Raw genomic sequence first — 25,843 nt, 5'->3', positions numbered from 1 at the left:
TCGGACAGCCTTAGCGGCCATCCTTCTCTACTCCTGAAGGATTAGTTGATTGGTCCGCAGGTTCCAATCCCGTTGCACTTCATGCATCTATCTCAGCTTCCTCCCCACCTCGTCACGCGTTCCCTTGCAGAGCCCTGCTACTAGACGTGCGCGATGGTGGCCACCTTCTTAGACTAGCATGTCTCTAGGTCCTTCTGGATATCCTGGGTCAGTCTAGCATTCATTTTTCGCACTCAGAGTCAGAGGCCCATAGGATTTTTGTCTCTACATTTTACGTCTTCCGCTGCATTTACTCACACACACATACACATTTGCATCTTTGCACTTGTTCCTTTAGTTAGCTTTTCATTTTTGTTTTGTTTTGTTTTTGGAGTATCTCACTACTGACCTCTGTGATTGCAGACTTTGATCTCCTTTGCAAGTTTTGTTTTCAGTGTAGGGCTAACATGCAGGTTTGCCCAGTCCTATCTGGGCTGGAGACTTGGGATGTGCGCCGTTCGTTCATGGTTTCATCATCCTTGGAGTTTTGCTCTTCTACCAGCATGGAGGCTTCCCCTCCCGAAGCAGATCATGCAGCATCTCTCTTGATGCTATCAGGGCAGTGACTTCTACCTAGCTCTTCCAGCTGGGATGTTTCCTCCTCCTCTTCATTCCTTATGGTTCTTGGCACCACACAAAGACCGACATCAAGCTCCTCTTCCTTCTTCGGCATCTACATCTAGGTTGAGAGGGGGTTCCTACCCTTCTTGGTATTCTACAGGCTTCAGCACTTTGTCTTCGACATCGGCTTCTCCCCCCCTATTGTACCTTACCCTTTGCATTGCATGATTTCACCATCTTTGTACTAGGGCGCTTGGGCAAGTGAACAATTTTCCCATGAGGGACACTGTCCAAGTGACACCTGTTGCATGAGCATTCTTCAGCATGTAGCATACTTTGCATCTCATTGTGCAGAGCACCACTTGAGCGGATCCTAAGCTATTTCCACCGGCGGCTATTGTTACCACACCACTATCCTTCTTCATCACATGGATATCTCATCACCTACTTTTCCTCGCCATCGACACCCTGAGTGGATGGATTAGCTTGTACTGTTTTGTGATGTGTTGGATGTACCCTCCCTACTCCCGTCTTCTAGGTCACTATTTCTCAATCGGCCGCATCCCATAAAATTTACCACACTTATTCAATAAATAAAAAAACACACACACATACACAAAAGTTCCATGTAGTTCCATCCGCCTTTTCAGGGCTTAGTAGGCCACTGGGCAGCCGACGTGCACCCTTTGTCCGATGCCCTGTCCTCTCTGGGGTGACTACTTGGATTCCCTTAGTAAGATAATCATCGCCTCTGTAGGCAGCCGACGTGCACCCTTTGTCCGATGCCTTAGTTGCTTTGGGGTGGGATGCCTTGGGGTACATCAACATCACAATGGTTGGCCGAACCTTTCGGCTCAATTTTGGGCCTGACATGGGGTGTTGAGCTAAAATATGCATTACTTGCTGATTAGCCTCTTAAACAGCCCCAAAACATACATTTTTTTTTGCAAGTAAAATGTGGCTTATTATATTACTCAAAAAGCTGATTACAACAGAGTGCTCATGCTCAACAAACTAGCTGGAGTTGAAGCAAAGTCACCAGTACATCATGTATACAAGCCTCTCAAGGCAGTCTAGGGGGAATGCATCTTAAAGAACAGACCCTGGCTGCCCCAGGTACGCATGAAGTGACCACGGGGCTCCTGACGAACCCTAGACTCACCTTGCACCTGATCCCATCGGCCGCAGAGGGAGTGGATGATAGAGGTCTAGAGCTCTGCTAAGGTCGCATGTGCTGAAAGCCTCTCTCCACCGAAAGCCACCTGGCATCGCGCCTTCCAAATATGCCATCCAGTAAGACTCCCTATGATCTCCCATACCTCCGAGCGGTCTGTTGTGGGCTCCTTGTATAAAAAGTTTGATGCCTTCATGCTCTCACATGGATTTAAAAGGAGTAGTGCATATCATTGCTTATATATTAAGAAGGCTGATGATGGAAGCCTTATTATACTTGTGCTTTATGTAGATGATATGCTTATTGTTGGTAAGCATAAAAGCCAGATTAATGCATTGAAAAGACAGCTAAATTCAAGATTTGGGTGCAGCTGAACATATTTTGGGCATGTGTGTAACACAAGATAGAGAGCAATAGCTCTTATTTCTCTCACAAGAAAAGTACATCAGCAAAGTACTTGATTATTTTTCTATGGCTGACGCTAAGCCTCTTGGTGTAACTTTTCCACCTTATCTTAAGCTTAGCAAAGCAAATTGCCCAAAAGATAATAAGGCAGCCAATACTATAAAGGGTGTTCCTTATGCTTCAACCTGTGGTTCACTCATGTATGCTATGGTTGCCACTGGACCTGACATTGCTTATAGGAGTTGTAAGTAGGTTCATGTCAAATCCTAGCAAAGCACATTGGGAAGCAATGAAATGTATCTTACGCTACCTTAAGGGCACACAAAGAAAATGTATTTGCTATGGCAAGGATACGTTAGATCCGCAGGGATATCGTGATGCAGACATGGCAGGTGACTTGGATACTCGTAAGTCTACTAGCGGGTACATCTTTACCTTGACTGGTGGGGCGGTTTCTTGGTGCTCTAGAATCTAGATTGCAAAAAATAGTAGCACTCTCTACCACTGAGGCTGAATACGTTTCAGCCACTAAAGCTTCAAAAGAAGCAGTTTGGCTTGGTCGTTTGGTCAAGGATTTTGGGCTGCCCAACAAAACACATGTACTTAGATGTGATAGCCAGAGCATTGTATGCCTGGCTAAGAATGCCATGTTTCATACACGTACCAAACATATTGATGTTCGGTATCATTTTATCAGACAAGTTCTGGATGATGGTCTAGTCACCCTAACTAAGATCAAATCACAGGATAACCTTACAGATGTTCTCACTAAAAGTCTTGCAAAGGCTCAACATAAGCATTGCATTAGACTTGTGGGAGTTAGTTAAAGGTTCACTTAGGACCTTTAAGCAGGAGGTTGTTGGGTGTAAAGGCCCTTTACGCATCTCCCGTGTATATATTACTTCACACACATAAACTCACCCTAGCGGGTGTAAGTGTACCGTATCCTAAGTATAAATACATTCTTTTATTCTTTGTGTATACCACGCTGGTACACACCTATCTGACGACTCACTCTCACTCTATTTCACTGTTCAATACTGTTCAGTTCTGGATTATAGAGCACCTCGATTAATGGGCTTGCTCCTTGCTCTCTGCTCTCTGCTCTCTCCCTCTCTCTGCTTCCGCTTCAACTCTACAGAGAACTTTGTGGTAATATATTTAGATGATATTCTAATATTTTTTAAAAATCAAAAATATCCTGAGCATCACATATGTCATAAGGTTAGTTCTCAATAAGCTATGTGAAAAGAGCTTCCATGCTAAATTGGAAAAAGTACTCCATTCATCAACCAGAAGTAGAATTCCTTGGATATATTGTCTCTCAAAATGAAATCGCAATGGACAAGAAGAAAGTAGACTATTCTTAAATGGGAAATACTAAGATCAGTTAGAAATGTGCAATGATTCTTGGGATTTGCAAACTTCTATCGAATCTTTATTAATAATTATTCCAAGATCATGGTGTCATTTACACGATTAACTAGAAATGATAAAATTATGTGAAAGCCTTCACTACAATCCCCATATTAATACATGTAGATCCATCCAAGCCTTTTTTCTTGGAAACTGATGCATCAAATTTTTCTCCTGGTCCTCTTCTTTCCCAAACTGGTGATGATGGCCAAGTGTGTCTAGTAGCTTTTCATTCTAAAATAGCTGAAATAAATTGTGAACTTTATGGTAAGGAACTTTGGGCTATTATTGACTCTTTTGAAACATGGAGTCGTTTTCTAGAAAGGACGCCCCACAAAATCACAATCTTTATAATATGTTGATCGATAATGGATGTAACATCCAACTTACAATATCCCTTTCCCACGTCTCTTTTGTCCCCTTGCACTTTCTGCTTCCCCCTTCTGACCATCAGCCACTCTTAAGGAAGATAAGAAAGAAATTTGTATTCCCCTCTTTTGCACCCCTGCACTTTCTCCTCAGCCCTTGTGACCATTAAGTTACCCTAATGGCACCACATTGGGATCACTTGACATGATTAAGTTGACTTAGATTCTAGTGCCTAGAAAGTGATGCATGATTCATAGCTTCCCATGGGCCTTTTGTAGACCTGCAACATTAAGTTACCCTAATGGCACCACATCAGGATGACTTGACATGATTAAGTTGACTTAGATTCTAGTGCCTAGAAAGTGATGCATGATTCATAGCTTCCCATGGGACTTTTGTAGACCTGCAACATTATTGGTTATGAAGAGTCAATAAGAAAATCTTACCACATGCTTCTGAGGCATTTTGAACAGCAATAGGACTGAAACCCATGTTCTGCAATCTCTTTAGTGGTGTGCTCTCTTGCTCACTTACTTGACAGGATTCAACCTGGCAACATTGAAAGCACATTGTTAAGCAAAGGAAGCTTTCCACACTAATTTATATACAATAGGTCCCAAATGCTGCACCAAGCAGAAACTGTTTTAGAATGAGTTTGGATACCTGTGAACACTGCAGGCTTTCTTCAAATCTGGAAGTTATAGCTTCATCACCAACATTATAATGAGCTTGGATATAGTCTACAAGAACAGACGCTTGGCTGTGCTTCCCTGCAATAAATGAGAACAGGCTCGTAGATTTCTTTAACTCTCTCAAATTTGTTCATTTTATTTTGAATGTACAATGCAATTTAATAAACATTGAAATTACATTTGATGTTACACCAATCACAATGGCTTCTGTTGAATTACTGACCACAAGCTTCAATTGCAGCAGTCACTTGGTCCACAGGAAAACCCATGTCTTTTAACTCAATTTCTGGATCAATGGAACTGGACTCTTTCAATCCTGCTCCCTCTTTATCACACGCTTCCTCCTACAAAAAAGGAGGCACGAGTACAGTATTTTCCCACTCCCTCGCCTAGTCTCCACACCCTCTTTCCTGCCACACTCTCTCACCTCTCCCCAGCTCTCCTCCTCTGGAAACCTGTGAATGCTGAGGCTTTGATGTTACAGCTTCATCGTCACTGCAAAAATGAGCTTGTATAAAATCTACGAGAATGGTAGTTGGGCTACTTTTCACCTTCACTCCCTCTCCTACTCTCCACACCCTCTTTCCTGCCACTCTCTCTCCCCTCTCCCCACCTTTCCTCCTCAGGATACCTGTGAATGCTGAGGCTTCGATGTTACCCCTTCATCACCACTGCAAAACTGAGCTTGTATAAAATCTACAAGAATGGTAGCTGGGCTGTTTTTTCCTGCAATAAGTGATTGTTAACTCAATTTTTTATTCAACGTCAAAAAAATTGTTCATTGTATCCAGAATACTAAAAACTGCAATAAATAAACAATCACAAAACATTAAAATTACATGCGACAGTCACGAAGGCATCTGTTTGATTTACTGACCACAAGCTTTAATTGCAGTAGCAACTTGTTCTGAGGGAAAACCCATGTCTTTTAACTCAATTGATAGATCAATATCCGAGTTGCCACTGGACTCTGTCGATCCTTCTTCCTCTTCATCACATACTTCCTCCTACAGAGGAGGACACACAACGATATTAGTTGCCCACCCACCCTCTCCCCTTTCTCTCTCACTCTCACAACCCCTCTTTCCTGCCCCCCTCTCTCCTCCTTTCCACCCCTCTACTCTCTCTCTTTCCTCCTGTCCCCCTGCCGGCGGGCCCACCCCCCCCCCCAAAAAAAAGCTTGTTTCATTATATCCCTCCTTTATCTCATCGACCCCATCAATTTACACAGTGCTTCGGCAGGAACTCAGTCCAATGAAAAAAATATTGCATATTTGAATTAGAGATGTCTTGCTCCTCATTAACATACACAAACAATGGAAGACTGCACTACAATGACTAGTTACTGAGCTACTAGAAATCCCTATCATTGGTTTCTTTGACCTGCAAAACACAATAGCAAATACTTACTAGGTGACACATAGCAACCACATGACAGATGAAAAATTACATGGATGCACACATAGCACCATGGCAAAGAATATTGTCAAATTAGTAAGTAAAATTATATGAATTGTTATTATGGTAAGAAGAACTAATCCTATCTCTCTTTATCTTAAAAAATGGGTACATGTGTCTAACCTCAAAAAGTAGCACTCATACCACAAGGTTACAACTCACAAAGACACCCTTCCATTGACGTCTTCTAACATCAATACGGGGAGAGCTGACTAAATATCAAGACACCCAGCCAGCACCATCCCGCAATACCCAAGATACAAGAGTGAAACAAAAAGGTGTGACAGATATACTAGCTAGCAACCCACTGCTCAACCAAAAGCAATTCACCCACTATGCCAATTCTCAAAAAAAAACTTTGTTACTTCCTACAACACTTCAAGTTTACCGTTGGGGAGACCAGAAATTTACAGAGTGTTGTAATTGACCATAAAAGCAGCTCTAAGCCACAATCATAGCTGAGCCGAATTTGAGCACTCAAAAATAACTTGCACACATATTATCAAAATTTGATGGGACTTTACCACTATTTTTAGACGGTAGAATCAAAGAGTTGGAACAAGATTTCATGAAAATGGCCCTCACTAAACCAAGGGGCAGTAGACTTTCACTTGCGAGTACTTAATCTTAGAGATTGAAATCAGTAACAAAAAAGAAAATAAACCAATGAAGCTAGAATGCTCCTACAGCACAACATGACCAAAGATTTGACCCCAAAGCCTCGTTGCATGATTCCTTTATCATTATTGAATTGCTGATTCATCTGCTTGGAAAGTCCTGTTTGTTTGGAATCTACAGCGTTTAAGAACCTATCTCCAACTGCTCTTACCAGTCAAGATCAAGAACACCAAACCTTAGAATATATGCCACAAATCCACAAAAGCACAAGAATACCAATAAACAGTTTTATTAATAACACAAAGAAAACCCCCTTGAGGTAAATACAAAGTACAAAGAGCCCTATAGAGAGTAGTTAAGTACATCATAAATACAATGTTATGTGAACAACCAATCTAGCCGGCTGTAATGCCAGACTATCTAAGGGGCCAGGTAAAAGGTGCCAAAATCCCAGGTCCACAAGAAGGCATCTCTACTCTTCCTTGTCCTCTCAAAGCCACCTTGCAACCTGACCCATCTCCGACGAAGAGTATGGATGATCTCTACCAAATCCTCAAGAAACGCCAGATTCTCCGCACATACTAGTAGGAAAGCCTGAAGTAGGACAAGATCTTAAATATGATGCACTCAACAATCAAGGCCTTCACATGGAAGCTCACAACATTTCCCAACTCCATCACAATCAGTTTATAAGAACCCCCGGACAAGATTTGTCATGACAGATCTCTCCAAGTCGCCACCACAAAACACAGCAAGAAGGTCATGTGAGTCCATGACCCAGTAAAACTGCTCAAACCAACCTCTAGACTACACAATCAAGCCTAGAACAGCATTGCCCTATTCAAGACAGCAACGTCATCTCGAGGATAGCCATCACCATGCCCAATATCAACCATTGCTAGTTTCAAAATGGGTGATGGATAGAGACCCAACTTGTGGATAAGAGGATTTACAAGGGTGTCATACTTACCTTGTCCTAGAGCAGCTTCTGAGCAAGATCACCATGTCAAACTTCTCATAGACAATGTGGACCCACAAGCATTGTCATAAATGGGAGTTCACAGGTAGCATTATTGCTTAGTACACATAGATTGCCTGATGCAATCATGCTGAAACAAGCCTTCTTCCTCGGAGACGGTAGTAATAACTTGATTTAACAATAATTACAGCAAGTAAATGAATCACACTTTAATCTTGGACAATGGACAACCTATTGGCCCCAAAACTAATGCCCCTTGTGGTATTTCTTTATCTTTTATTGCAGATGGATGGAGTACAACTAAGATTCACTAATCTCCTCCACTAATCAAAGTGTCTCTTGCTGTCATAAATGACCAACAAGCCTTCAAACCAATTTGCCCCTTGGTTTGCTTGGGGATTGGCCTTCAATCTACTCCTTGCGAGACAAATGTAGCCCCAAGTTTGATATTGGCTAGCTGGCCTCTTGAATCTCCTTGACATTCTTCAATTTAAATTACTAGAATTCAAGTCCTAGACCCTCAACTCTCAGCATGTATCCTAAGGCAGTTGTCTAACCCTAATCTCTCCTGTAAATTCAAGTTTACAACAGAGATTGACCGAAACTTCCACCTCTAATGAGTCAAATGGGTAGATTTTGCTAAGATAACTCTAGAGAAAGTCGGAGGATGAGAGAGAATAGCAAGGGTCTCTTGTTGGCTAGAAATGGCCCGTCAACTATTGCAACAACAATGGCAACTCTCTCTCTCTCTCTCTCTCTCTCTCTCTCTCTCTCTCTCTCTCTCTCTCTCTCTCTCTCTCTCTCTCTCTCTCTCATTGCATCATGATTGCTCGTTATTACAGACGAAGATTACCATGTCAAGTCAAACGAGGGTAGCTTGCAAAGTCTTGGTGGATTCCATACACTCAGAGGGAGATATTCTATACTCTTTTCATATTCTCAATTTTCCATATTTTTTGTTTTCCATATTCCTCATTTTCCATTTCAATTTATCATGTAGAACTAGACATAATTTTGTTTTCTTCTCTGATGAGAGATGATGATGCCAATTGTATTAGTTATGGTCTCATAGGCCATTCTGACCTTCTAGAGACGTTAATAGATCTGGCATGACGTTGGTCAATGTTGGTCCTCGCAATGGCGTGACGATGGCGTGACACTGGCCGATGCTGGCATGAGGTGACCGTCTGACACTGCCGTGAGGTGACCGCCTGATGCTAGGACACTGGTGTAATGCGACCGTGAGGTGAAGCGCGGGACACTGACAGGACGTTGGTGTGAGGTAACAGGACACTGGTGGAAGCGAAGGCAGAGACAGCAGTCTAACGAGACGTTGGCATGAGCTGAAGTGTCACATGTGAGTGACAGAAGTTGACGTGTCTGGCGTGAGCTCCGACGGCACTAGCATGAATGCTAATACAAAGGAGTTGCTCTGCAGGGTCACGTCCCTGCGGAGAGAGACAGCCATTGTCCTACAAGGTCACGCCTCTACACAGAGAGACTCTGGCTGCCTTGGAAGCAACACAAGTATTGGCAATCATTTAGGAGTGTCTATGGGGTCAACATGGGGCTATGCCAGGTACCAACGCAAGCACACTGAGTGGCTGTCCTAGACTACGAGATGCCAAAGACTAGTGATAAAGAAACCAACCAATCAGACCAACCACAGGAGGCACTGCATCAGAAGGGCGGTACAAGACCCCCACTAAGGACAAAAAGTTCTACTATAGACAAAACAAAAGGAGAGCTTGTGAAAATGCCACTCCCAGAAGTGCCAAGCGATGGACAAAGATGCAAAGGCTGACTGCAACAAATGGTTTGGATGACATAAAAGCCCTCCTAAGAGCTCAGATTGCAACAATATGTATGCCAATGTTTGACAAGGTGACAAGTGACATGAATGAGATGCATGAAACATGGGGACAGTAATTAAATGCTAAAATCGATGCAAACCTGAAAGCGCACGCATAAGGGTGTGTGGCAACATGCAGCAAAAAGTCATGAATGACATGCATACAAAGAAAAAAGATGTGTATGGAAAATTGTAGGAGACATTCAGGGAAAAACTAAGTGATGTTGTAGAAGCAAATAGGAAATCATGCTCTAACCACTGGGATGATGCAAAATACAAAAAAATAAAGGCTGACTTGCAAATGGATATGATAGAAAACTTGAACAAGGTAAGGGACGCTTGGAAAGCAAATATGGATGCACTGAAATCTGATACAAATGCACACATAGCAGCCAAGGACATGGAGATTGCTGAACTCAAAAGGCAGTTAGAGTCATGTAAGAATGAATTAGTGACATACAAGTCAATGATGAATGCACAAACAGCAATGCCAAACGCACCAGAATTAAAGAAAGAGGTGGAAAGTTTAAAAAAGACATGCACACATGGGTGAATGTGGTAGAGAGAGCTCAAAAGAAAGTAGAAAATGTTTAGCAAATAGTGAACGAAAATGCACAATGGATTGAGGTAGTCAAAAGAAACAAAAGGATGCCTCAAAACAAAGTAGAAATGATGAATGCAACACTAGAGGAGGAAGCAAAGAGGAAACTCCGTGCATTGCGTGTACGTGTGGTGGCGTGGGCTAAAAAAGGAAACCCCCAAGAGGACGCTAAAACACTTTGTGCTAAGATGGGTGCAAACGAGAATGCATTATGGAAGCTTGGAGGATAGGTGGTCCAAATGGCAAAAGAGGTTACATCCTCATGCTGAAATTCGGAGACGTGGATAGCAAAAGGGTCTTCTTATCAAAAAGAAAGGCTTTGAAGGGTGAAAAGATTTACCTTGATGAGGATCTCACACCCACACAGTTAGAGCACAGAAGGGCTAGCATGCCAAAAGTGTTGGAGGCACATAAAGAAGGTAAGTATGCTGTGTATAGAGATGGCAAAGTAATCATAGCAAAACGGAGGTCACAATGATGGTACGAGGCCTATGAGACGTTAAAGATGTCCCTTTGGAATTAAAATGTTCAATGAGACTTGATGCATGTTATTTTGAGGATACTTTTCGTGGGATAGACATGGCTATGTATACAAAGACACACCACTGTACAAATTCTAGATTACCGGATGCTGTGGGATACAAATGGGAGAGCATATACAAACCTCAATCCCGTAGACCAAGAGCAACCAGGGGATTAGGAGGGGTGGCTATTCTTTATCATGAGAGCCTCCAAGACATGATTCACCTGGTGGCACGAGATGTGCATGCTAGATATATGTGGGTAAGGCTAAGGATAGGGCACCTGAGGGATCTATATGTTGCGGCATGCTACTTCCCACCTACGTCTTCAACATTTGCTCCTAGGGAGGGATCACCATTTGAAGTACTACATGAGGATATTATGAGATACGCAAGTATTGGGGACATACTACTAGTGGGAGACTTTAATGCTCGAACAGCAAGTGAGCAGTCCGCTTTTTATGATATTGAACATGAAATGTTTAAGGAATTGGCATTGGATGAACTAGGGCTTGTCAAGACATCTCAAGATAGGGAGATGACAGCATATGGATCTCATCTGCTAGCTTTGGGAAGTGCTCACGGATTGGCTATATTCAATGGCCTATTAAGATGGCCGGGAGTGGATGATTTCACTTGTTGGAACAGCAAAAAAGGGGCCAGCGTGGTGGACTATGTAATGGGCTCGCTAGCGTTAAGATATCTGATAAGCTGATCACCATAGCGGCCAACCATGCGATCCTAAAAATTACTCTAACATGGGGTCAAACACAAGAAACATGCACACAGTTACACACATTCCTGCATTATGAATTTCTAGAGCAAATGTCACATATCTATAGTGATGCAGTACAAGATGGCTTAAGCCAGCTAGACCAACATGAACCAATGGAAGATGTCACTAGATCTCTAGCGAAGGTTTTACATGCTGGAGCTTCAGAAGCATTCCCATGTAAGATGGGCTTTACTGCAATACGCAATTGTACTGCCCCTCAAAATGCTTGGTAAGATGATGAGTGCAAACAACAATAGGACCCGCCTACAGTGGGATATTACACTAGGGACATGTACACACAAGAAAGCACGGAATGTCTTCCGTCGTCTTGTGCGGAAAAAGAAAAGAGATTATTTAGCCAAACCAGAGTCAGAGATGTATCAACTCTTTTTTAGCAAAGACAACAAGAAGGCATGGAGAAAATTTCATGGGAGACAACCCCCAATCCATTTGACATCACCTATGGTATGGCATGAACATGCGAGGGCACTATATAATGTTCCATCACAAGAGCAAATACCCTATCCATCAAACTCTAGGCCAAAATAGTGTGGTTTCTTTACGGAAAAGATGGTGAGATATGCTATTTGGAGGTTGAAGAATAGGAGAGCACATGATCAAGACGGCCTTGTGGCAGAGCATTTTGCACATGCATGTTATGCATTGGCCCCTATCTTGGCGAATCTCATCAATAGAGCCATATGTGAGGGGTTTCTAATAAGTTGGTGTGACCACACATTGGTGCCAATTTGTAAGAGTGGAGATTCATTGGTTGCTAACAACTACAGCACTATTATGATTGGCCATATGCTAGCAAAGATATATGCCTCTATTGTGGAGCATGAGTTGAGTTGGTGGGCTGAAACAAAGAAAATATGGTCTACAGGACAAGTTGGCTTCTGCTACGGACACAATACGCTAGACCATATATTTACGCTAAGGGCCTTGATTGAGGAGGGATGATCATGAAGGCAAAAGATCTATTGTTGTTTTGTGGACCTCGGCAAGGCTTTTGATACTATGCCACATGCAAGACTCATGCAAAGGTTGCGAGCCATTGGGGTCCCAGAGGATATGCAATGGTGCATTTATGCATTGTATGAAACTGTGACAAGGAGAGTGCGAGTGCCTGGAGGCACAATAGACTTAGTATCCAGCACGGTTGGTGTAAAGCAAGGTTGTCCCCTCTCTCCTCTGCTATTTGGATTGTACATTGATGAGATTTCCAATTACATGCAGAGATGGGGTGGTATGGGAGCCAGCTTGGCTGGGGTACTTATACAAATTTTGTTATGCTGATGATATGGTGCTTATCTCAAACTCACAGGAGGGACTACAATGACATCTAGATACATTGCATGTGTTCTGTGAAGACAAAGGTCTCAAGGTTAATCTTGGAAAGACTAAAATTATGGTCTTTAACACCTCGGCAGCTTGGGTGACACACTCTGAGCACCACTTTATGTATGATGGTCAACCTGTGGAAACTGTTAGACAATATGCATACCTCCCGGTCACTTTCAAAGGGCTAGAGTTTTCATTGAAGGAGACTTCAGAGACTAGGCTTGCACGGGCATATGTAGCTTTGGGTACTCTAGAGCGGTATTGTGCACACATACAATTTCAAGAGCCTCATACCAAATTGTGGCTTTTTGACACTTTAGTTATGCCCACACTACTCTATGGGGCAGCCATTTGGGGCCCAAGCCTTTATTATACTAGACAAATGCCACTTATGGACTGTGATGGACGGGAAGCACAACATTATGACAGCTGGGAACATATGGAAAGACCACTGGTCATGATGATAGCACGTATGATAAGGGAAAAAGCCTCAGTACCACAAGAGATCACCCAGGCAGAATTGGATGCTGCACCCATGGTAGTTGAGGCATTATTCCAAGCAATTACTTTCCTCCAGAGGATATGGCAGCTCCCTAAAGAACGATATCCTAGACTAGCTCTGGAGTCTTTAAGACAGCTTGCAGCAGAGGGAGATAGACACTGTTGATATGCACATATGAGCACGTGGCTGAACTTACATGACATGAGTACAAATAGACTGCCACCGTTCGATTACAGCCTTGACTACCCTACTTTGAGTCTCAGTCGTACAGAGCTGAATAGTGTGATTAGAGCAGACATCACTAAAGTGGAGACAGAAAGGACTTGGTCCAAGCCCCCTTTCCCATTAGGCACAAAAATGGCACAATACCAATGTCACTTCTTGCAACTTTCTCATGATGGTTTCATAGTGAGGCCAAGATACATAGATGCTCAACTTTTGCATGGACTCCGAGTTGCTATAGGTCAAATTCACACCTCATTGCATCAGTTGATGATTGAGACAGGTTGATGGAGCCATGTTGCAACCAATGAGAGGATGTGCCATCTTCGTGGATAGGAGCCAAAAACGAAGGAGCACTACATTTGTAGATGTACTATATACTATGGCCACTATCACTGCCTCTTTAAGGAGGGCTTTGGAACACTAAGACGGGTGATGGACTATGAGGACCAAAGATGTTTGGGCCTTTTCTTATTGGAGCTCGAGCGACGCAGAGCAGTATTGTTACGGGATAGGAGGCGACCCCCTCCAGAGAGCAATTACAGACTTTTTCAGCATAGCTGAACCCCCAGCCACTGCCACCCCAAACACTACATCTCCTACTGATAGGCATTGTCTAGGCACATCATCAAGCAACATCACAGTTGACAGAGCTACAGCATTACGCAAAGCACGACACCCTAGAGTACCTACTTGGCAACATAGGCGTGCCCATATGCATCACATTCGCATCATGATTGCTCATTACAGATGCAAATTGGTGCGCTAACTCAATCAGAGGTAGTTTGCACAGTCTTGGTGGATTCCATAGACTGAGGGGAAGATACTCTACACTCTTTTAATCTTTTTAAACTTAGTTTTTCCAGCTTTTTCAATTTCCATACTTCTCATTCCAATCTACCATGTAGACCTACCCATAAATTTTCTCTCTTCTTCTCTAATGAGAGATGATGATACCAATTGTATTGGTTATGGTCTCATAGGCCATTCTGGCCTTTTAGAGGCGTTAAAAGATCCTTCTCTCCCTCTCCCTCTTTTTTTTTTTTTTTTCGTAAAAGGTAATTATATTAATTACGAAAAAAATACAAGATTACTTGATTACAAGATACATGACGACAATCTAAGTCATCATGTGAAGAGATTCTAAGTGCTACAAGTTACAATGTCATGGCAAAGATGCAGAGGAAATTGCCCTATGCCAGGGACGTAAGTCCTCCCTAGAGAGCAAATCAGAATGCCGAAGAAGATCCAACTGCCAATACAAGAGGCCCTTAACATACACAAGCGGTTGCGATTCACAGCCCTGAGACTGGGAGGGACAAGAACAGTGCCCACAACGGCCATAGCATCCTTCAATAGTGGCCAATAAACAGCCGGACAATTTTCCACTTCTACCCACACAGGGCATTCACGTTGCAGCAGACGCTGAAAATCTGCCATCGGGCGCCATGGAACCACATGAACCAACCGGCGATCAAAATACAAAGGCAGTTTAGACAGGAGAGCAGCACGGTGCATCTCAGATTTCAACAGGACCTCAAAAAAACCTCGGGACCCAACAAAAATCTCTTCAACACATTCCCCTTGTAGCAGACTGTGCAGCCACTGGCGAATACGGGAAAGCAACGGGATTCGACCAGTGAAGAAGAGTATCACAACGCGATCATAAAACACCGAAAAGGAGCATAGGACAGTTTTTGGGTCCACGGTGGCTTCCAGAACATCGTCAGGTGCAGAGTCAGAAAAGACTTCCTGATTATGTTGAACATAATCGCCAAGCAAAGTGTTGGCAAATTCCAGCAAATGCTCCCAGTCAACATCCTGAGAGTCCATAGAATCCGAAGCAACCTGAGCATAGGAACGACCCTGATGAACACCTCTCTCTTTCGAAGTATGCTTGGTACGTTTACCCGCAGGCTGGATGTCAGGACCAAGGGGCATCTCTTCGGTGCACGGAACCATATCCTCAGGTTGCTCAGCATCAGAATCCGGGCCAAGTGCTGCCACTGTTTGGTCTATGAAATCCAGATCCAAACCAGCCATCGTATATCACGATCTGATCTTGAAGGAGGACTGGCCCTCTCTCTCTCCCTCTCTCTCTCTCTCTCCCTCTTTTTGGTACAGAGGCGCTATCCAGGGGTGTACTCTGCAAGGACAGCTGATGAAAGCGGAGCTTTACCTGTCAACCTCAATCGCGGCCTATCCCAAGAACCCTTATGGCAAGGCACAACCATAACAGTGCAGGGACACAAGGGCGAAACAAAGGCCTGGCAGTCTCAACGGCAGAGCAGGACAGTCTAGGGCGCAGGGCAAGGATCCATCGTCAGCAAAACCCTAACGGACAGGGCGAAGGTGCGAGAAGCAAGCGCAGAGGTCGCAGCTCAGGTGGGTGAGGGGCGCAGGCGATGGGCCGTCCAAACGCAAGGCGGGGGGCTCAATGGCCGTGGACAGGGCGTCAGGGGCAGGCGACGGGCCTACACAGCCCTGAGAGAAGACCTCAGACTGCACACACGGCAGGAAAGCGTGCCCGCAAACGAGCGCGAACCACGGCGGACAGGCACAAAGCCCTCAGACGACAGCAGGACGGGCGTCAACCAGGGCAGACGGGCGCGGAGCAGGGCGGACAGTCTTGCAGAGCCCGCAGACGACAACGGGACGAGTTAGGCGACGGAGGTGACGGGCCAGGCGGGCCAAACGACGAAGGACAGGTCGCGCCGCGTCCCGTCAGTTCCAACGCCTCTCTCTCTCTCTCTCTCTCTCTCTCTCTCTCTCTCTCTCTCTCTCTCTCTCTCTCGCTGTACATGGGCAAATCAGCTCTATGAGCTGTGCAAAGTCGCAATCACGTGCTCCTCTCTCTCTCTCTCTCTCTCTCTCTCTCTCTCTCTCTCTCTCTCTCTCTCTCTCTCTCTCTCTCTCTCTCTCTCTCTCTCTTTCGCTGTACACGGACAGATCAGCTCTATGAGCTGTGCAAAGTCGCAATCGCGTGCTCCCCGATTCTCTCTCTCTCTCTCTCTCTCTCTCTCTCTCTCTCTCTCTCTCTCTCTCTCTCTCTCTCTCTCTCTCTCTCTCTCTCTCTCTCTCTCTCTCTCTCTCTCTCTCTCTGTGTGGCGCGGACCAGAGGAGGAAGGTCGCACGCGGGGAGGCAGCATGAGTCGAGAGGATAGGCAGGGGCAAGGCAGAACGAGCTGTGCACGAGTCAGAGGGAAGACGTCAGGCAGGACGCCGAGCAGTAGGGCACGATCGCACAAGGGGAGTCCGGATCTCGACCTAGGCAGACGACGGATGGCCAAGGTAGAAGACGAGAAGGCAGTAAGCGAAACAGGAACGAGGCAGACCTTGCAGGCACGGACGTCCTCGCCGAATCTCAAGCATCCACAGGTAGGCGCCCGCGTGCACATTGACATCCGTGGGTAGGGAGCGACCACGCAGGCGATTCAAGGACAGGGCTTCCGCAGGCGGCTCAGGGACAGGGTACGATCGTTCGCCATCGTCACTCTCTCTTACGTTTCTCTCTCTCCCTCCCTCCCTCCCTCCCTCCCTCCCTCCCTCCCTCTCTCTCTCTCTCTCTCTCTCTCTCTCTCTCTCTCTCTTTTTCATAAAAGATAATTGTATTAATTACGAAAAAAATACAAGATTACTTGATTACAAGATACATGATGACCCTAAGCCATCATGTGAAGAGATTCCAGTACTACGAGTTACAAAGTCATGGCAAAGACGCGGAGGAAATTGCCATATGCCAGGGACGTAAGTCCTCCCTAGAGAGCATGTCAGAATGCTGGAGAAGATCTAGCTGCCAATACAAGAGGCCCTTAAGCCTAGCAATAAACCGCTGAACATTATAGGCGGAATCAAAAAGAAAAGCATTCCGAATGGTCCAGTTATGCCAACAGCCCCAATATCGAAGAAAGTGATACATGAGCTTCATATGTGGCTGTGCCGGAATGGGGTATTTGGGCTGCCCAAAAACCCAATCAAAGGGGCGTAGTGTGAAACCAACCAACGCTCGCCAAACGGCTGGCAAGAAAAACCAGACTTTCTTAGCGATGGGGCAAGAAATAAATCGGTGCCGGGCAGATTCGACAGTAGTGGTGCAAAAGAAGCAGTTGCCATTGGAGATTCGTCGCTTGGAAAGAGCTGAAGCAAGCGAAAGACCACCAATCATCACTCTCCAAAGAAAGACCTTATATTTGAAGGGTGTCTTGTTCAACCAGCCCTCCATCACAGTTGCCCTCCACCATGACCGGGATTTACGCAATCCCCATAGAGTATTCGCTTTAGTAACTAGCCATTGATGATCTTTAATCAGAAGATGATACACCTGGTTAGCAGAAGCTTTTCTTAAGTTCAACCGGCCTTCGAAGTCCCAATCCTGCCAGGGATGATCCGAAGCAAGGGCAGGAAAGGGTTGTCTGCTCTGGAGCACCATCAAAAGTTGTTCCCATAAAAGCCTATATCCACGAGGGATCCTGAAAAGCCTCCTAGCTGTACGAAACGATATTAGCACATTGCGACTGGCAAGGGTGGCATCCGCGACTGAAGATAAGCCCAAACGTGCCATCCGGTTGAATTGTGGTCTAAGCTCGTGTTTACCTCCTATGAAAGTAATCGCGAGACTGCCAGCAATTCCAATTGAAAAGAATTAGTAGCTACGAGTTACTCCGCTAGATGCCACTGAGCCTTCTGGAGGACCAGTTTCCAAGAACATACCAAATGAGTAAGCAGCGATGAAGAAGAACTGGAGAACCGCAAATCAGCATTAAGAACATGCCACCAAGAACTACGGATTTGGGTATTGCCATGCAGAAGCCCATGATCCTCAAGGAAATAACGGGCTATAACGACCCACGGATGATGATCCGAGCACATGGCGCGGAAAAGAGACCAACGGAGTGCCAACATGTGAGTTTAGACATCTAAAATAGCCTCTCCACCCATGCGTTTGGGGGTGCACGCATGCGACCAAGAAATCCAGGAAATACCTGCATGCAAAGAATCCTTCTTCCATAGCATGAAACGAATAGACTGAGTAAGAGCATTCAAAGTCGTAGTAGTCCAGGGCAGCAATGGCAAGAAATATGTGAGCATTGGCAACATAATTGTCTAGCTACTTTGAGGCGAACATGGAAGGCCAAGCCTGAGACTTCCAATACAAAAACTTAGCCGCCATTTTCTGAGAAATCCACTGCAAAAGCTGCTTTGGGGAAACATCAACACCCAAAGGGTACCCAAGATGCCTGACAATGGAGCCACGAGGAACAACCATACCCTGCCAGTCCAAGGACTGCAAATCCGACTCCGTGCAGCTGAGAATGGCTGATTTGAACGCATTGATGCGAAGGCCGGACGCCTAACCAAAGAGAACCCAAACATCCAATGCTTTTCGAAGGTTATCCTTGTCCGCACGCAAAATCATAAAGCTGTCATCAGCCAAGGATTGACTAATGAAGTGTTGTCCAGAAGGAAGCGACAATCCAGCCAACTGAGTGGAAGCTGCCATATGAGATAACATCGAAAGAATTGGATGAGTCGCAAGGGCAAAGAAGATAGGGCTCAAAGGGCACCCCTGTCTGACAAAGCGGGCAAGGACAAATGGCTCAGTAACACCTCCATTCAGCATGACTCGCGAAGACGCCGCAGCACTGATGGTGTAGATTAGACGAGACATCCGAGCACCAAAGCCCATAGCAGACATAAGTTCAGCAACGAAAGACCAGTCCAAATAGTCAAAAGCCTTTTCCAGGTCCAATTGAATCAGTACGACCTCCTGATTAGAATGCCTTGCATAATCAATCGCCAATTGCGCATTTAATACATTATGCAGAATGTTTCGGCCCTTAATGAAACCATACTGGAGAGGGTGCACAATGGCAGGGAGATGCTTATGGAGCCGATTCGCCATTACTTTGGAAAAGATTTTGTACATAGAACCCATCAAAGAAATTGAGTGCCAATGTTTCAACGTAGACGGCGAAGGAAGCTTTGGAAGCAGTTTAATAAGTCCTCCTTTCCATGAGGAAGGCATGATCCCCGTTTCCCACACCTGCTGAAACAAAGCCTGCAATGGTTTCGCCAATTGGGTAGCAAAAGCCTCAAAGAACTCATTGGTGAGACCATCCCAACCCGGACTTTTATCCTTGGGCAAGTGTAACAAAACGTCCATAACCTCTGCCTCACAAATATTTGACTCCATAGTAGCTTGCATGTCCTGCGGAACCTAATTGCGGACCAGGTAAAAAACCGAACGGGCCTGAGTAGTTTGGGCTGAAGGTGGAGAAGTGGAACCAAGAAGGTCGCGGAAATAATTCCTACACATATGCACAATAGTCTAAGGATCAAGGATCAGGTGGCCTTCTGTATCCTCGAGTCTGGTCATATTCTCCCAAGCAGGAGAGGCATGGAGAACTCGAAAGAACTTATGAGTCTGACACGCACTATCTTGCAAAGTCTCCGTCAGATGTTGCAATTCGGCCTGCTGATACGATTTCAACTGAAACTCTTTGATAAGATCAGCCACCCACATTGCCAGTGCTAGCAGAAATGCATCATCCGGAGTGTCCACCAGCAGAGAACGAACCAAAGCCAGCAGGTCCTCTGCTGCTTGTTGACGCCGCCGACAAAGAGAGACATGATGGATCCCATACTGCCGAGCAACCCGCTGCACATTAGAGAGCAATCTTTCAAATGAAGCAGTGCCCTAACAGGAGAAGTCCAATAAGAATCTATCAATCAATTGCTGCATATAGCCTTGAAAGATTGCATGCTTCAAGTAAAACGAGTTGAAACGCAAAGGGAGTCTCTCCAGAAATTGCTTGAAAGGTGCAATGGATTGCGCAAGCAGCTCAAGCTGCAAAGGGAAATGGTCCGACAAGGCATATTGCTACAACACTTTCATTTCGAGCATCTCAAGAAGAAAATCATCATTCCGCATGATGTATATGTGGTCCAACCGCGACCATGTTGTTGCATGCTGGGCAGAACGGAAAGTAAACCCTATAGAAGACGGGTGTAGCCAGGACCAGAGATCTTGCTTAAAAATAGCAAGAGTCAACTCATGCCACATACGACTTTCCGGCGCGTCCATTACCGAATGCTCCGATGTGGACTGGGAAGAATCAACACACATATTGAAATCCCCCATCAAGAAGCCTCGTCTGTCAAGTGACAAGGAGGTTTGCAAAGTCTGCCAAAGCTCCCGGCGAGATAAAGGATCATTCAGAGCATAGAGGAGAAGTAACCATAAGATCTCCCCTTCAAATAAAATTTCAATCACCAGGAAGCGGCCATGCACATCATTTTTAATAAGAACACGCTGATATTTGTCATGTACAATCATGAGCACACCCGAATAATGCATGGCCTGTGTCCCTGCATAGAACAAACAAAAGCCATGGCAATCCACAACTTTTCCGGCTTCTCCGTGACTCTTGTGCTCAACAGCGCACAGGACATCCCACTGATTCTCATGCAATACAGTCCACATGGCATGTTGCTTATGGCGAGAACAAATTCCTCACACATTCCATGTGGCTATTTTCATGCGTATTCAAAACAAAATCAGGTACGAGGCACAACTTGCCTCAATTTGACTTTTTCTGCGAGAATGTCCAGGACTCCCTCATCCAAGAAATCCGCCAACACAGCAAAAGAGATCTGAGGACGAGATTTGGAGGTAAACGGCATATCTGTTGGCTTGGGGATGGAACGGGGATAACGACAATCCCACGGGGTAATGACGTTGCCTCTGGTATCAAAAGCTAGCTTAGCAGGTGGACCCTTTGGACGATCCGAATACATTCTCCTGGTGGGCTGAGGACGGGGGGCAAAGGAAACCATAACAGGAGCAGAGCGCTCTGAAGACAACATTTCCTTCCTGCGCATATAGGTACGCATGGAATCTTGTAAGGTAGTAGGCACAGTATTCTCCATGCCAGCAACAACCCTGTTGCCTTTTTTTGCAGGTACTTCAACCCAGTCAGTGGCACGGAAATCCAGACCCGAAACCTGTTGTTTACCTTTGTCCTTAACTTTAGGTGGGTGGATAGCATCCAGCGACGGAGAATCACACACCATATCTTCCATGGGCAGCACAACATGGCCAGCATCTGAAGTGTGTTGCTGCTCCGGGCATTCGGCCATAAAATGCCCCAATTGTCCACAGGAAAAGCAATGTCTTGCAAAATTGCCCCATTTCAAACGAAAGTGTAACGGATGCATGCCAGAGCGATTGAGACGTAACCAAGCAGGCCTTTTCCTTGCAGTGTCCCATAACATACACAATCCGTTGCAATTCACAGCCCTTAGACTTGGAGGAACCAGAACAGTGCCCACAGCAGCCATAGCGTCCTTCAACAGTGGCCAATCGATAGCCGGACAATTTTCCACTTCAACCAACACAGGGCATTCACGTTGCAACAGACGCTGAAAATCTGCCATTGGGCGCCATGGTACAACATGGACCAACCGGCGATCAAAAAACAAAGGCAATTTAGACAGGAGAGCAACACGGTACGTCTCAGATTTCAACAGCACCTCAAAAAAACCTCGGGGCCCAACAAAAATCTCTTCAACACATTCCCCTTGTAGCAGACTGTGCAGCCACTGGCGAATAAGGGAAAGTAGTGGGATTCGACTAGTGAAGAAGAGTATCACAGCGCGATCATAAAACACCGAAAAGGAGCGCAGGACAGTTTTCGGGTCCACAATGGCTTCCAAAACATCGTCAGGTGCAGAGTCAGAAAAGACTTCCTGATTATGTTGAACATAATTGCCAAGCAGAGTGTTGGCAAATTCCAGCAAATGCTCCCAGTCAACATCCTGAGAGTCCATAGAATCCGAAGCAACCTGAGCATAGGAACGATCCTGATGATCCACTGTCTCTTCCGAAGTATGCTTGGTACGTTTACCCGCATGCTCGATGTCAGGACCAGGGGACATCTCTTCGGTGCACGGAACCATATCCTCAGGCTCCTCAGTATCAGAATCCGGACCAAGCGCTGCCACCGTTTGGTCTATAAAATCCAGATCCAGACCAGCCATATTGTATCACGATTGAATCTCGAAGGAGGACCGACGCGCGGTGAAGAGCGGGAGACGCAACCTTGTCAACCGCAGTCGCGACCTCTCCCAAGAGGGCGTGCGGCAGGGCACAACCCTAACAATGCAGGGGCAGGAGGGTGGAACACGAGGCGCACAGACCTCTCTCTCTCTCTCTCTCTCTCTCTCTCTCTCTCTCTCTGTGTGTCTTGCTGCAGCACAGGTCTCTGTCTGCTGAGTTAGAAATCTGCACCCCTGAAAGTTGGTTTCTCACACAGCGGAGACCGACCCTCTGCTGTATCACAGAATTCTTTCTGCTGTGCCAAAAACCTAGAAGACTGCGTGCCGATCGCTCTTAGTACAGGGGCTTTGATTCGCAAGGTCAGGTCGCTCCTGCGCAAGGTCAGGTCGCAGGGTTAGGTCGGAGGCAGGGTAGGGAGGCGCTCTCAAGGAACCAGGCGGACGGACGAACAGGGCAGGGAGGCGCTCTCAGGGAACCAGGTGGACGGACGAACAGGAGACGTGACGGGACGAACAGACGTGATAGGGTGAGCAGGCGAACAGGCGAACTGACAGGGTGCGCGAACGACGAACAGGCGAACGGACGTGACGGGGCGTGCGGATGAACAGGTGACGCGACGGGGCGGGAGAAGTCAATGGCAGAGCACCGGACGAACCCTACGCAGGTCCGACGACGAGCTTCCGTAACGCGCCATCATCTCTCTCTCTCTCTCTCTCTCTCTCTTTTTTTTCCCGTAAAAGGTAATTGTATTAATTACAAAAAAAATACAAGATTACTGGATTACAAGATACATGATGACACAAAGCCATCATGTGAAGAGGTTTTCTCTTTCTTTCTCTTTCTCTTTTTTCTGATTACAAGATACACGAGGGTCCTAGGCCAACATGTGGGGAAGCCCCGTAGTAATGCACTGAAAAGGTTACACCAATCATGGCAACGACCCAGAGACAATTGCCATATGCCACGGATGCAAATCCTCCCGAGGGAGCAAGTCGGAGTGTCGAATGAGATCTAGTTGCCAATGCAAGAGCCCTTTAAGCCTGGCAATATGTCGCGGTACATTAGAGGCCGAATCAAAGAGAAAAGCATTGCGCGTGGTCCAAATGTGCCAACATCCCCAATATCTGAAAAAGTGAAATAAGATCTTCTCATGCAACTGTGGCGGTGCGGGATACTTCGGGCGCACAAAAACCCAGTCGAAAGGAGTTAGCGAGGACCCCACCACCGCGCGCCAAATGTGCGACAAGAGTGACCAGATATTCTTGGCGAGTGGGCAAGAGAGAAAACGATGTCAAGCCGATTCCGCCAGTGTGGTACAGAAGAAACAATTGCCATTCGAGATGCGATGCTTGGCAAGGGCCGAGGCCAGAGGAAGACTACCAATCATGACCCGCCAAAGAAAAACCTTGCATTTGAAAGGTGTCTTATTTAGCCAGCCCTCCATCAACGTTTTCTGCCACCATGACAGCGATTTCCGCAGTCCCCAAACAGTATTAGCTTTCTCTCCCAACCATTGGTGATCTTGAACAAGAAGATGATACACCTGATTAGTAGAGGCCTTTTCCAGACTCAGGCGGCCTGCAAGGTCCCAGTCCTGCCAAGGGCGATCCACAGCCAAGGCAGGAAAGGGTTGCCTACCCTGAAGCTCCGACGAAAGCTGCTCCCATAAATCACGGTATCCACGCGAGATCTTGAAGAGTCGCCGAGCAGTCCGAAACGATACGAGGACATTGCGAGTGGCAAGGGTAGCATCCGCAACCGACGTCACACCTAAACGGGCCATGCGATTAAATCTTGGTCTGAGCTGATGTTTATCTTCCCATGAAAGGAGTCTCGATACTGCCAACAATCCCAGCTGAAAGGAGTTAGTCTGCAAGCGGTCCCCTACTGGGTGCCAACGGGCCTTTTGGAGCACCACTTTCCAAGAGCCGACCAAGTGCAGTAATAAAGAGGAAGAGGGACTGGAAACACGAGAGTCAGCATTAAGGACATGCCACCAAGAGGTCCGAAGCCGTGTGTTGCCATGGCGGAGCCCGCTGTCCTCAAGAAAATAACGGGCTATGATGGTCCATGGGTGATGATCCACACACATGGCACGGAAAAGGGACCAACGGAGAGCTAACATATGAGTGTGTGCATCCAGAATAGCTCCACCACCCATGCGCTTAGGGGTACATGCATGTGACCATGAAATCCACGAAATGCCGGCCTGCAGTGAATCCTTCTTCCACAGCATGAAACGGATGGGATGAGTGAGGGCCTTCAAAGTAGTAGGCGTCCATGGCAACAAAGGCAGGAAATACGTTAGCATTGGTAGCATGATTGTCTGGGCCACTTTAAGGCGGACATGGAATGGCCATGCTTGCGACTTCCAGTACATAAATTTCGCCGCCAGTTTTTGTGAAATCCACTCCAGCAGGTCTTTTGGCCGTACATCCACCCCCAATGGATATCCAAGATGCCTGACAATGGAGCCACGGGAAACCACCTGGCCTTGCCAGCCTAGGGACTGTAAATCAGTCTCCGTACAACTGAGAATGGCTGACTTAAGAGCATTGATGCAAAGCCCAAAGGCCTGGCCAAAGAGTGTCCAAACATCTAATGCCCTTCGAATGTTGTCCCTGTCCGCCTACAAAATCATAAAGGTGTCATCAGCCAAAGATTGGCTAACGAAGTGTTGACCCAACGGAAGAGACAGCCCGGCCAGCTGAGCAGAGGCTGCCATGGAGAATAACATTGAAAGGACCGGGTGAGTCGCCAGGGCAAAGAAGAGAGGGCTCAAAGGACAACCCTGTCTGACCGAGCGTGCAAGGACAAATGGCTCTATAACCCCACCATTAAGCATAACTCTGGAGGAAGCCTCAGCACTAATGGTGTAGATCAATCGGGACATTCGGGTACCAAAGCCCATAGCCGACATGAGGTCTGCAATGCAAGACCAGTCCACATAATCAAACGCCTTTTCCAAGTCCAATTGAATCAATACCACTTCCTGACCGGAGTGCCGCGCATAGTCAATAGCCTCTCTCTCTCTCTCTCTCTCTCTCTCTCTCTCTCTCTCTCTCTCTCAATTGCTATAAGCTCAATGTGGAGCTAGCAGAGTGGGGAAAGCATTTAAGTCTCTAGCGTGCATCCATTGTGCTTCTTCTACAGGATGGTTCTTAAATTTGACTAGATATCTAGAATATCTTCGGCCAGTTCTAGTGGTCATAAAGTCAGTGTCTATGATAGCTTCAGGTTCAAGTATTTCAGTCTCT

General features: G+C 46.0%; 1 protein-coding gene across 3 annotated transcripts in view; it reads right to left on the bottom strand.

Moving 5' to 3' along the window:
* The window catches only part of LOC148021697 (DNA (cytosine-5)-methyltransferase DRM2-like), a 130,053-nt gene that overhangs the window by 46,514 nt on the left and 57,696 nt on the right, over positions 1-25,843 (bottom strand). For all 3 annotated transcript variants that reach the window (XM_087697190.1, XM_087697188.1, XM_087697189.1), the window contains exons 3-7: positions 5,534-5,663; positions 5,288-5,382; positions 4,880-5,000; positions 4,628-4,734; positions 4,411-4,513 (exon numbers count right to left, since the gene is read on the bottom strand). In XM_087697190.1, the coding sequence (XP_087553316.1) occupies positions 4,411-4,513; positions 4,628-4,734; positions 4,880-5,000; positions 5,288-5,382; positions 5,534-5,663 (556 nt within the window). The remainder of the gene's footprint in view (positions 1-4,410; positions 4,514-4,627; positions 4,735-4,879; positions 5,001-5,287; positions 5,383-5,533; positions 5,664-25,843) is intronic.

This window comes from Lygodium microphyllum, chromosome 17 (genome assembly GCF_053477565.2).
Source record: "Lygodium microphyllum isolate KBCC chromosome 17, Lygodium_microphyllum_v1.1.10, whole genome shotgun sequence".
NCBI classification, from domain to species: Eukaryota; Viridiplantae; Streptophyta; class Polypodiopsida; order Schizaeales; family Lygodiaceae; genus Lygodium; species Lygodium microphyllum.
This window is presented reverse-complemented; position numbering and strand designations above follow the sequence as displayed.